The sequence below is a fragment of the Solanum tuberosum genome, unplaced genomic scaffold (assembly GCF_000226075.1).
Source record: "Solanum tuberosum cultivar DM 1-3 516 R44 unplaced genomic scaffold, SolTub_3.0 scf00500, whole genome shotgun sequence".
NCBI classification, from domain to species: domain Eukaryota; kingdom Viridiplantae; phylum Streptophyta; class Magnoliopsida; order Solanales; family Solanaceae; genus Solanum; species Solanum tuberosum.
This window is the reverse complement of record NW_006239419.1, coordinates 70488-84637: the sequence shown is the minus strand read 5'-3', so window position 1 is coordinate 84637 and position 14150 is coordinate 70488. Positions and strand designations below refer to the sequence as shown.

Below are 14150 nucleotides of genomic sequence, written 5' to 3'. Positions count from 1 at the left end.
AAAAGGCGTTTGTGTTTCCTTTCCACCACACCATTTTGCTGTGGTGTGTAGGGACAAGTTCTTTAGTGTATGATGCCTTTGGCTTTGAGGTAAGCATTGGTTTCATTGTTAGTGAATTCTGAACCATTGTCAGTCCTTATTAACTTGACAGTGGTTTTGAACTGGTTCTCAACAAGAGATATGAAGGATTGCATAGTTTGAAGGGCGTTGCTTTTGCAGCTCAAAAGGTATGTCCATGTTGATATACTGTAGTCATCAACTATTGTTAGAAAATACTTGTAATTATTGTGTGTGGGAACATGATAGGGTCCCCACAAATCTATATGTAGAAGGTCAAAAAGGTTGTTACTAAAGATAGTGGGCTTAGTAGGAAATGGGAGCCTAGTTTGTCTAGCCATGGGGTAGACAATGCAGGTGAAGGGTTGTTTGGGTGAAAATTATATGGAATGTTAGAAATACCCTTCATTTCACAAATGGTATATATCCTAGCCTATTGTGCCACAAGTAATCAACATTGTTTCTATGAGACATGCAAGATATAATAAAGTTGTTTAGTGTAGAAAAAGTAACATTTGAAGCACAATTTTGAAGTACATTACCATTACTCAAACATGTGTCATTACAAGTGCTTACAAAAGTGTGATGAGATAAACTACCAGAATTATTGTTGCAAAAAGTAGTAGCAATGGGTGAAATAACAGAACAAGGTGAACTATATGCAATGACAGAAGTTGATCTAGTGGAAACAGAAGTAGAACATGAAGTGTGACATTTTGCACACAGAAAATAGAGTCAATTTTGTGCTCTACCTATCTCCACAGGGCTCTTCTGTGAAGGGCCCTGCATCAAACAAAAGGAATTAGTAAAACTGACCAGTCCTTTTAGATGAGAAACCAAACAATAGACTGAAATTAGATTGAACTTAAAACTAGGAACAAATAACACTTTATGCAAAGTCAGCGATGGATTTAAACATGCATCACCAATTTCTGTCACTTTTACCTTGTAGCTATTTGGAAGTGTAATTAAGAATGGATATGGTAAAGGTATGAGGTTTGTAAGTAGGAATTTTGTAAAGGTCATATGGTGTGTGGCTCATGAGTCTATAATCCAGGAATCAACATTAAGTTTTAAGCATTTACAAAACAGATTGCCAATATCAGAAATTGAAAAATAACATACCAAAATACCTGCAAAGTTGACAGCTCCACCATTGAAGTTACTTGCATCCTCCGTGTAATGCTGTTAGTATTGGTGCCTCCTTGAACTTAAATGTGATCCAATAGGTTCACAAGTTAATTGAACTGCTGCTTGGTTAACATTGGACTTGACTATTCATGCAATTTTCCTTTGCCTTTTCCCACATCATGACCTTTCTCAAAGGTATCTCCCAACATATCTTCAGAAAAACCATTTGCACTAGCTGTTGTTCCTGCATTTCTACCTTTGGTGAACTTAAAATCTGGAGGGAAACCATGAAGCCTGTAACACTGCTCTGGTGTGACCAGTCCTCTTACAATAATCACAAAAGAGATTTGACTTGTTTGAGGGCCTGATGGTGCCCACATTGTTTTTATGAGAAGTATAGTTGGTTCTGAAACTAGAAGTAGTGCTAGCAGCATTCACATGAAAGGAGCTTAGTCCATATGAGGTTTGACTTCCCTTTGTCTCTCTTCTTGAAAAAGGATAGAAAAGGCTTGGGCCATAGTAGGTAGTGGGTTCATCATTAATATGCTTCCTCTCACAATAGTATATACCTCATTTAGTCCCATAAAGAACTGAATTAGTCTCCTGTCAAGTTCAGCTTTGTGCATCTTCGACTTTCCACCACATGTGCACAAACATGTGCATTGTGAATTAGTGTCCAAAGTGCTAAGCTCTTCCCACAACTTTTTTATCCTAGTGTAGTACCCAATTACATCGAGATTCCCCTGACTAAGATCACTGAGTTCACGTTGTAGCTGATATAATTTTGCTCTATTTGGTTGATTATACTTGTCCTCCAATTCATCCCAAAGTTCTTTTGCATTATCAACATACTGCAGACTGTCCCTGAGATCTTTAGACAGAGAATTCAAAATCCAAGACGTGACCATATCGTCACATCTTTCCCATTGAGCAAAACCAGGTGAATCAAGAGGTGGCTTCAACACCTTGCCGTTTATGAACCCAGTTTTATTCTTTACAGACAGTCCTCGAAGAACAACTCGTCTCCATGAACGATACCCAGATCCATCGAAAAGGACTGGAACAATTGTGGATCCAACACTTTCAGATGGATGAACATAGAACACACTAGTCAGATCTATAGGAACTTGAGTGGGTAGTTGATTTCCAATAGAGGTCCCTTCCTGAACACCATTTGATTCCATAATGTTCCCAAAAAGTGAGTAATTGACGACGCAGAAAAAAAGAAAGAGGAAAAAGAATCGTGGAAGATGAAGAAGAAAGCCTTACGGCTCTAATGCCATGTCGAATTCAAGTAGAAATCATGAAGAACAACATTTCTCCATTGATGAACATGAAGCTGAGCTTCGAAGCGAAAACAGAGAATGGAGTTTGTGAAACTAGAAAATAAAAACTGTATTGCTTTAGATGATCACACTGTATATATATAAAATAAGAACTAGGAAGCTTCTAGAAAACTTGACTAACTAACTTTAACGGAAAGCTAAGCTAACTAACTGATGACTAATCTAATTTACACTTGCATAATCACAATTTATCTCAACATCATATCCTCCTTGTAGGTATTTCATCTTCAATTTTCGTGGGACAATTTAATCTAATATGAAATTTCACAATCTTATATTAGAGTAGACAAAGATCTAGGGGTTAGGTTTCACAATTACATATTTGGATTTTCACCCAGGTAAAAGAGAGTCTGACCCTTCGGGGTGGCCCAATGGTTTGGGCTTGGGACTTCCATGTTGGAGGTCTCAAGTTCGAAACCCCTTCTTGCCAGCGAAAGTTTGCCTTCTGGATCGAGCTCGTCGCACCGAGTTTGCCTAGTGTGGGTTACCTCTCCTATGTGGTTTGCGAGTTATTGCATAGAAGTGGGGGTTTTATCATGTGCATACCCAAAGGGTAGCGGCTACGGGTTTCTCTTGTCATAAAAAAAAAACAAGAAACAAATTTGGTTTGTTTACCAAATTGCCTGTTAGTGTTTACTTTTGATTGATTTTTCTTTGTAATAAAATGTTAATTGAGATTCAATAAAGATAAAATGGAGATAGTGTTATAAAATAGTTATCAAAATATCTTTAAAAAAAAAGATATTACATAAATTGGAACAAAAAGAATAATCTCTGTAAATTTTAAATACTTATCTGGACACATAATTATTCACTTTATTTGAAAAATTAGTATTTGATCATAAAAAATTATATTACAAAAACTGTAACAGCTTATATTTACTCGCTTTCATATTCCTTCCCTGTCAAAATATTTCTCGATATTTGCTTCTCTAGATTTTCAACTACTTGAACTTTGATGACTATTATTTTAAATTATACTTTTTCATGATATTATTGATATGAAAAGAATTATAATTTATAAAACTTCTCAAATAACTTTTTAAATATTCAAATTTTAATTTCTAATGTATTTTATTAATTTAATTTATGAATTTTGTTTCAAAATATACAAAAGATAAAATATGGCATAGAATATATTTCTTGCCTAAATAATGTTGGTAAATGGTAAATCAAAATTTCACAATCAACAGGTTGGGTTGAGACTTGAGAGAACACTTATCTCTCCACATCAACAAGCTGTCACCCATTTCGATATGGAGCCATCTCCACTTTGAATTTTCCTTTAATAAGTACAACGAATAGAGTAATCCTTTTAGGATAAGTGCAAAAATTGAAAATCCCACTAGACTTAAGATATTTCATTTTATTTATAAATATTAAATGTCATAAAAAATACTAAACTTTTACAAACGGATACTAAATAATAGGATTATTTATATAAATAATATAATTTATTTGATTAATTACACTCGTAAGTGTTACTTTATTTTTATTATCATATATGACATAATTTTAGCTTTAATAACCATTTGATATAAATTTGTATTAAAATTGTATATTAGGTGAAGTTCTTAAATTTTTTATTAAAATCGTATCAAGACTGTATAAATATAAATAATTGGTGGTCTGATGGTGGTGATTACGAAAAAGAAAAGGTGAAGCTCTGAAATCTGTATTAAAATTGTATATAAATATAAACAATAGTTATAATACAATTCGAATTCGATATTATACACTACTATAAATTCGAAAGTTATTATTCCCTATAATACATTTCTAACAACGTAAATTAATTTAAATAGAACCGAAATATTTGAAATTCACGTATAATACTTATACTATTTTATTTTATTTTAATTTAAAGAGGGCCAAGGGCCCTTAATTTATTAATAAATAAAAACAAAAGAAGAGTCGGTACAACTCTTAAAGAAAAACCAAAAAGAAAAACAATACCCAGCACCTAGACACAAACACATAAATTTTTTTCATATTTTTCCTTTTTTTTTTATTAATAAATTACTAATTTTCGGGATTTGCCCAAAAAATATAAAATTTAAAAAAATTTGTTGAAATTGTTGAATTTAAGGTTACTATATTTATTTGTGAATTTTTAGCGTTAATTTTATATTTTTCATGCTTTTCATATTTTTTATTAATCAATTGCTCATTTTCGGGATTTATTAAAAAAACAAAATTTTAAAAAAATTATTGAAATTGTTGAATTTAAGGTTACTATATTTATTTGTAAATTTTTGGCGTTAATTTTATATATTTTTTCATATTTTTCCTATTTTATTAATCAATTACTCATTTTCGAGATTTATCGAAAAAAAATAAAAATTAAACAAAATTGTTGAAAATGGGTCGGATAGTTTATTTAAAAGGGGGGTTGATTTATGGGTCGGATTAGATGTTTATGGATCCGAATTTTTTAGGGGCATAATTGATCCCTTTCCATTTTCATATAAATGTCATGTGGTAAGGTTAAAATGACATGGTAATTCCATGTGGCATTTAAAGAAATGAAAAATGAGCTGGATATGTCCAGCAAACCAACTAACGCCCATAAGGGCATATCTATGCAAAAAGATGGATGGTGAGAGTATGAGTGAGCCAAACTTTAAACAAACGATATATTTAGACCTTTTCTAATAGTTTAGGGGCATATTTGACTCTTTTCCCTTCTAATAATTATGGTTAAATGCGTAGTCAAACTTCACCTATAATAATTGTAGAAATTATTTAAAAATCTATGGTCAAAAAATAAAGAGATCTCAAAAATAAAAGAAATATGAGTACTTTTAAAATGTGATCACATTTTTTTCAAAATAATGGTCAAATAAAAGAAGAAGAGAGATCTGGAAAATAATAGAAATAAATATTACTCCCTCCGTTTCACAAAGAGTGATCTGATTTGTTTTGGCATAAAGTTTTAGAAAATGAAGAAGACTTTTGAATTTTGTAATCCTAAATTAAAGTTATGTCAAATATACATAATTGTCTTTCAATCTTGTGGCTTTACACATCAACGTGAAAAGTAGAAATTATAAAATTATAAAAAAAAAAGATTCATTCTTTTTGAAACAGACTAAAAAGAAACGAAAGTTGTCCTTTTTGAAACGGAGGAAGTACTTGTGTATGATACTCCGCATGTTGTTCCCATAAAAAGAGGCCACTCCTTTAATACGCTCCACTTTGCTCTCTCACTTTTCTTCTTTTCGCTTCCCCCACCCCATCCCAATGGATTCTCTCACTCTCATTTGTACCGCCGCTCTTCTCGCCGCCGGCGGACTTTACTGGTTCATTTGCTTTTTTGGCTCCGCCGAGGTTAAGGGTAAACGGGCCGTCCAACTTACCGGCGGCTCCATCGATAAAGAGAATGTCCAAGACAACTATAAACAGTACTGGTCTTTCTTCCGAAGCCCTAAGGAAATCGAAACCGCCGATAAAGTCCCTGTATTCGTAGATACATTCTATAATCTCGTTACTGATATTTACGAATGGGGTTGGGGTCAGTCTTTTCACTTTTCCCCTTCTCTCCCTGGTAAATCTAACCGTGAGGCTACTCGTATTCACGAGGAAATGGCCGTCGATCTATTAGGTGTGAAGCCCGGGTCCCGCATTCTGGATGCTGGTTGTGGTGTGGGCGGGCCGATGCGGGCTATTGCGGCCCATTCTAAAGCTAATGTGGTTGGAATCACCATTAATGAGTATCAGGTGAAACGAGCGAGGATGCACAACAAAAAAGCAGGGCTCGATTCACTTTGCGAAGTTGTTTGCGGGAATTTCCTGCAAATGCCTTTTGCAGACAACAGTTTTGACGGAGTTTATTCAATTGAAGCTACATGCCATGCTCCTAACCTTGAAGAAGTGTACCAGGAGATCTACCGGGTGTTAAAACCTGGATCCCTGTACATTTCTTATGAATGGGTTACAACGGAATTGTACAAAGCCGAAGACCCGGAACATGTAGAGATTATCCATGGGATTGAAAGGGGTGATGCTCTGCCAGGGCTGAGAACCTACAAGGATATTGCTCAAGTTGCTAAGAAAGTGGGTTTTGAAGTGGTGAAAGAGAAGGATTTAGCAAAGCCCCCATCACATCCATGGTGGACAAGGCTGAAAATGGGGAGAATGGCCTACTGGAGAAACCACATTTTGGTCACAATTCTTGCATTTCTTGGAATTGCACCAAAAGGAACGGTTGATGTTCACGAGATGCTGTTCGTGACTGCTGATTATTTAGCTCAAGGTGGTGAAAAGGGCATTTTCTCTCCAATGCATATGATTCTCTGTAGAAAACCTGCAGCAGAGTAAAAACCCAAATCCAAATCCAAATTATTGCTCTAGAGATTGACCATGGAGGTTAATTTCACTCTGTTGTCCCTTCCTTCCATTTTAGCTTTTGTTTTCTTATCGAACGAATTGTTGTTATTTTCCTTTGTTACTTGTAGTTTCGATCTATCTCTTTTTGTTCTTGTTTCAATCTATAAACTAGAAAAAGAACCATCTTTATTTGTTAACCACTTGACTTAATTACTAATCAATTATTACGCTTTCTGTTGATGCGTGGATTTGATCAGACATTTTTTTCTTAGTCTCTGATCAGATTGTTGTCGTATGTTTTGGAACTTCTGCACATATTATGTGGCACTTAATTATTTGACAGGACATCGCATGTGATGTTGTTAGCTGTATGATCTACTTTTTCATTATTCCCTCTAGCTTGTGGTCCTTCCACGCCAAATATGATTCATCAAAAACAATATTTTTACAAATTATCGATATGAAGTAATAAGAGAAATTGCGTACTGTTTCAAAAAGAATGTCCTCCTTTCCTTTTCAATGTGTTTCAAAAAGAATGACTTTTTTTTTTTTTGATAAGATTTTAATTTTAGCTTTTCATGTGACATGTTTAAGGCCACAAAATTAAATTGTTATTTTATACCTTTGATATAACTTTAATTTAGGATCACAAGATTCAATTTTTTTTTTATTTTCTTAAATTCCGTATCAAGTCAACCTAGGTCATTTTTTGTGAAACGATGGAATATCTTTTTCAGAAACTCGATCATGGCTATAGTGGGTCAAGTGCAAGCTGTCTATAGTTTTTAGATTGCGAGATGTCGAGTGGACGGAGACTTCCAGATCAATATGGAAATTTGAATATGATTTTGAAATTGCTGAATCTGGGGTCCACAAAACAAAGTGGGTGCAAACTTAGGAATCAAAATTTTATAAGTTGATTTTTTGTTTCACTTAAAATCTGAAAGGTTTCGATCTACTATTTTACCTTTTTCTTTCTTTCTTCAGTTTGTTTAAAAAGAATAGGCTTTTTCTAAGAAAAATTGCTTTAGAAAGAAGATTTATATCTTAAACAAAAATATCTTCAAATGAGTTAAGAGACTTAGCATCATACAGCTGTCTTATTAATTAAAATTAATACAACGCTAGCCCACTCTTAAAGTCTAACTAAATCTATCTACTGAGGCTCGTTGGTTCATATCATATGATGTGACGTTAAAATTTTGTTGAATATTTAAATTTTAAATTGTATTTTTATATAAATATAAAAATCTCATAAGTTGCGAAAAATATAAAAATTATCACAATTTTTTAATACAATCTTACCAAAAATAAAGAAAAGTTCATAACAAAATATAATATATATTCACAAAAAAAAAGTTTTAAAAACACAATATTTATTAAAATAAAAAGGTAAAATTGAAAATCAATTTAAATGTATTACTCTTTGATAAAATTGAACATAGTCAATATTGTTTGTAATTATGTTATCATATTCATATTATGTGAATATTTTATCACACCTTTGATATTATCGCAAAAAAGATGTAGTTAATAATGAGTTTTTTTTTTTTTTTATAAAATATAAACTTGTGGGATAATTGTGAAATTCCAAATCAATTTTTTTTAAAATATTTAAAATTTCATCTCATAATTTAAAATTATAAGATGAAATCACATATTCAAATGGTTACTCATATAATTAATAGATAAATTTCTTTTTGTATTGTGGTAGGAGTTACTTCCTCGGTTTTGAAATAAATGATTTTTTAGACTGTGATGTATTCTTTTAAGAAAGTTCACTAAAACATTAATCAAAAGTAAATTAGTCAATATTGATTCATTTGCTTCTTTTCAGTTTTTTCTTCATTTTAGCTAATCAATCTTCACTCATCAAAGAGAATAGTACTTTTGTTTAGAAAACAATTAAGCTATTTGAAACATAAAAAAATCATTTAATTTTATATTGAAATATAAAGAGCATTTGTTTGTTTCCATTTATATTTTAATGAAGAGAATTGTCTGATATTTCCACTTATTAAAGTCTGATTTGATCGGAATACTTTTTTCTTTGAATGTACCCGAATATCACCTTTATTTAAAAAAAGAAAAGAAAAATGCTAATAAAATAAAAAGGGCACGTTACGCATGAGCGTTTGCAGGCACTAGACGCATTCTTTTGCCCATATTGTTTGTATTTATGTGCTACATAAAGTTGGAATATTTGTTGAGTAATATTAATTTCACTTTCATCAACTAGTAATAAGTTAATACTATAATATTGGTGGCATGTGCCTCCAATTTTGTATTGGACGGGGTTAATTTAATTATTAAACTATTTTCAAATCTCGATCTACTCTTGTTAATTGTAAAGCTAAGTGTGATCGATTCATTCATATATACTTTGATTAATTAAATAGTGAATTATTAATTACTGTGTCTAGGTTCATTGCCTCAATATGTAAAAATATCTATAGAAATTCACGCACTGTTGAATTTATGTATATAATGTTTTTCGGCTTAGGATGTTCAACTAATCATCCTTTCAACGCAGTCAAATATTTTATTGCTCCATATATGAACATAATTTTACAAGAATTATATTTATCATACTTTTGTATTCGTGCTCTTTCTTTTTTTTTCGGAGGTTAACTGTGTTGGTGTTGGCACAACTTTTAACTTAACGTCGTGCTTCATGAATTTAAGGAAAATTCCAAAACGTGCCAGCTTTCATATATATTTACATCTCTCTCGTGAAATCCCATGAAAATAATCGTACAAGCAAAGTGGTCTACTTGTCAATCCAAATACTGTTACATTTGGATGGATGCACAATGTATATAGTTATATATATTTTATAAAATGATAGAATGAACGTTCATTTTGATAGGATATGTTTGAATCAGTTTGTGCGCATAGTCAATACAAGTACCAGTCAATTTTAGCAGAAAAAACTTGGATTAGTGGGAAGACATCATCAACGAGATAGGAGTATTTCTTATTACGATCAACTTTTAAATTTTAATCACCAAAATTTGCATGAAAAGCATTTATTTAATTTATTGAAACAAACATAGTGGCTTGATGGTCAAATTGAATTGTAGTAGTTATTTTTGTGTTTTGAAATAGTAATAAGAATAACAGCTATTATGTCTTGTTAGTATTACAAGCTGTTAAAAAAAACTCATATTATCAATTAAATGAGATGTGAACGTGCAATAGTGTATTTTTTGTCTGCAACTATATGGAATAATTATATATATATTGATAATAGTAAAATAATTAAAATTTCATATTTGCACACATAAAAAATTAAATGTAAATATAATTGATAATATTTGTAAATAGTTGGGCGTTATAACTTATACGGTGATGTCCTTCGGGATGACTCAGTTGGTTTGGAGGGTGGTTATTCACACGAATGACCCGGGATCGATCCTCTCTCAATGCCTTCTGAGTCGAGCCTGTCGCATAAGATTTGCCTAGTGCGGTTTACATCCCCGGTATGATTTGCAGGTTATTACACAGTAGGGGGTTTATCCAATGGATACAAAATACTCACCACAGAGTGCTCACCCGAAGGACAGAGGCTGTGGCAAAGGTTATAGCGATTACGGATTATCCTCGATTCCAAAAAAAATAAAATTATACGGTGACACAACAAGTCAGTAATCCCAATTCCCAAGTCGAATAATGAATGTAGGGGAATAAGAGCATTTCACGCTACATCTATCCTTTTAAAGTTGTGTCATTAAAAACAAGAATCAATATAAATAAAAATTTATTGAATGAACAGATTCTGACAGAATGTTAGCAGGATATATTTATTCATTTAATTGTAACTTTAAATAGATTATTTTTTTTTGTTTTAAATAAATTAAATTTATTTTTTATTACCAGAGATTGAATTTATGATTAGACATAAATATTTTGAAAGCACGAATCTAGGGGTGTAAAAATTGAATTGATCGATAAATTGAACCGTTAAAGACCAAAATTGATAACAAATATTTTATTGGTTTGATTATCAGTTTAGCATATTTAAAAATCGAAAATCGATAAATCGAACCGATAATATTTAAAATCAAACTGACCGATACACAGCCACAACACATAACTTATGTAATATTGTATATTTGTATTGCGAAAACAACACAATATTTGATTTGAGGGTGAGGGTGAGGGTGAGGGTAGAAATAAGTCATATACTAGTATTTTGCAGTATGACAGCCAAAGGAAAGAGGGTAGTGGAGGTATTAATAAGATGTGGACATTACTAGTTACTACTGCATGCTTCATGCTTCTTAAACGAGACCAGCCTTTTCCAATTCTAATTATTGACAAGGGGTCGTTTGGTAACTCTATTTCTATTAGTAACGTATAAGTTAGGTAGAAATTAATTGTTTATTATCTTATACATGTATTAGTTGTGCTGATTTCTAAATTGTCAATCAAACATTATATTAGTTTTATGGGAAAAGGGTCTGAAATATATTCGAATTTTGATAGAAATTGCAGTAACGATACCAAACTTTGAAAATGACCTTTTACCCTTCTACACTATTTAATAGTGAATTTAAAGTTATATATGCTCACGTGGACATCATAAATATTGCGTAATTATAAATAATAGCGTGTCCACATGGGCACATATATACATTTTAAATACACTATTAAATAGTGCAGGGGGTAAAAGGTCCTCCATAAAGTTTGGTATCGTAACAACAATTTCGGCCAAAGTTGAAGTATTTTTCAGATCTTTTTCCCTAGTTTTATACATGAATAACTTATTTTTTTTTATCTCCTATCAAAAATCGTAATAGTTGTATGAAAAATAAAACATAAATATTTTGTTTCATATCAAACTACCAAACAATCACTTAGAGATGAACTGTCACGACCCAGACCGCCGTGATTGGCACCCACACTAACCCTCCGATGGGAGAACCATTACTACAACCCAACTAAGCAAACTAACCCAAAATCTAACATTTAAAGATACGTAAGCAGGTTTAAATGCAGAAATTATATAGATTTCTCATAAACTCCAAAGGTTTAAATAAATAACTAACCAAACTAATGCGAAAGTTTAACCCCTAGAACCTGAAAGTCAATGTACCAAAACATCTAAAGTGCAACAAGTCTAAGAAAAAGGGGTACAACCCCAACTAACATAAGAAATATCTAAATAGTCTAAGTCCGAAAAAAATGGACTAAACAATAGGAAGGACTCCATGGCAGCCTGAAAGAACTGGCTCACCCTCGAAATTTAGTCTCGATCACTAATCTCCTAGCTAAGGTCTATCAATAGCCGCTTGAAAATGCCCAGTACTCAACAAAGAACAAGCAAGTGCAATATCAGTACACACCCATAATGTACTAGTAGGATCATGCGACTACTCTAGTATGCGAAATACATACCAGCAATCAACACAGTAACCAAGCATATACAAAATATATATAATCAATTATCATTTCAGGAGCAATGTACAATTCCATATTCTCAATAGCAAATAGCTAAGATAATACAATGGTCCTCTCATGGAACTCATACCCAAACTATTAGTGTGTCGGGACGTGACACCCGATCCAATGTATGTGTCGAAACATGACACCTGATCCAATGTATGTGTCGAAACGTGACACCCGATCCAATGTATGTGTCGGAACGTGACACCTGATCTAATGTATGTGTCCGAACGTGACACCCAATCCAATCAACATAACCACAATCACATTCACACTTATAATGTACATACTCATAATCATACAATCAAGTGTTGCTTCATGGCATACAATTGTTCAGTCATACTCATTTCATTAGGTTTGATCAATAGTGCCTTATTCATATACATGCATGCATTACAATGAAGCGATTACCAACACATATTACACAAACATGAAATCAAACCATCACATATCTCGAAACCAAGCTTGAATCCCCCTAAGGCACTTGAATCTTCCCTTTCCGGATTCTTTCCGCTTATTTTTTGTCTAAAAACAAATAAATAATGCAAGGATCAACAATTAAGGTCTAATTTACCCGGATTATGACAAACCTCATTGTAACAGCCCGACTTTTCGAAACGAATAAATTGACTTGAATCTTCGTGGAAAGACCATAAGGGTGGGTAATAAATTAAGAATGATGTTTTATGTGATATTTTAAGTGTTTAAGTGTTGTATCTCAAGTTTTGAAGTTAGGCAAGTGACAAAATAAAAGTTGGCGAAAGTTACCGTAAATTTCTTTATAAAGATTTGTCTAAAATTTGGGTCAAATGTTTCGGAAGTTTTCTCCCAATCTATTAAAATTTATGGTCCCCGCAACCTACGAAATCGAAGGTCTATGAGCCTAGTTTCCAACACATCAACCCGTTCGTTCATACGACTTCAGAATGGAGAGATATTCTCGTTTTTGCAAGACTGCGCAAGCAGGCAGGTGAGGTGGGTCCCCTAGGTTGGTGGAACTTTATATATTTCATCTTCTTTGACTTTTCTTCATTTTTCCTTCATTTTCCTTAGTGAAGAACCAAAAAACTCACAAAACCTACAAAACCCACTTCTAGGGCAAGCCAAGTTACTGATTTCGTGACTTAAGTCCTTGACAAAAGTTGTTCTACGCGTTGAGCTCGTCAACATGGTATGATTTTGTTTTATCGATTTCCTAGCATATCGTACTTTGGTGTGTGGACAACAGGGGTTTGGGCATATTTTAAAGTTTTGAGGTGTATTACAAACTTATAATCAAGGTAAGACCCTTCTTTCATCGACTCTAGCTTTGATAAGTCGCAAATAGCAATTTGCGACGGAAAGAGATATCTTTTATTGTATTTTCATTATATCTTCTATTCTTTTGTGTTGATTATGATCCTGCCTTGTTGTAGTATCAAGGGGGGTTGTGATTAAAGTTATTAGGACACGTGAATTCAGCGAAAAAGGTATGTTAAGGCTACTCCCTACTTACGACATGTTTCCTTAAAGATTAGAAGCAATGTATTTGGGTTGTTATCCTTTATATACTTGTAGCCGTGATTGTTGATTGTTGGCTGCTCGAGTTGATATAATCCTTCATTGTCGGAATTTTTATTCAGTTAGTAGCGTCCCTATATTGGACACGACTTAGAGGCTATTTGTATAGGTTGCTTATAACTAAATTTCTCGCTTTTAGCGTTTGGATTGTTATTATTGCCCTTTGGGCTATTGTGATTAGCTGCATGAATGTGATATATGCCTAGAAGGGCTATGTTCTGCCTACAGGGCTATACGGATGCCTAAAAAGGGCTATGAGTTGCCTACGGGGTTATATTC

At 32.9% G+C, this 14150-nt stretch overlaps 2 protein-coding genes across 2 annotated transcripts; one reads left to right on the top strand and one right to left on the bottom strand.

Annotated features, from left to right (window-relative positions):
- Positions 1 to 1637: 1637 nt before the first annotated feature.
- Positions 1638 to 2372, bottom strand: LOC107058356 (uncharacterized). The gene has a single exon (XM_015303966.1). The coding sequence runs from the start codon at positions 2370 to 2372 to the stop codon at positions 1638 to 1640; it is 735 nt and encodes a 244-aa protein (XP_015159452.1).
- A 3318-nt stretch (positions 2373 to 5690) lies between these two features.
- Positions 5691 to 7097, top strand: LOC102596628 (24-methylenesterol C-methyltransferase 2-like). The gene has a single exon (XM_006364446.2). It carries the CDS (start codon positions 5778 to 5780, stop codon positions 6852 to 6854), a length of 1077 nt encoding a protein of 358 aa, XP_006364508.1. The 5' UTR covers positions 5691 to 5777; the 3' UTR covers positions 6855 to 7097.
- Positions 7098 to 14150: the final 7053 nt, after the last annotated feature.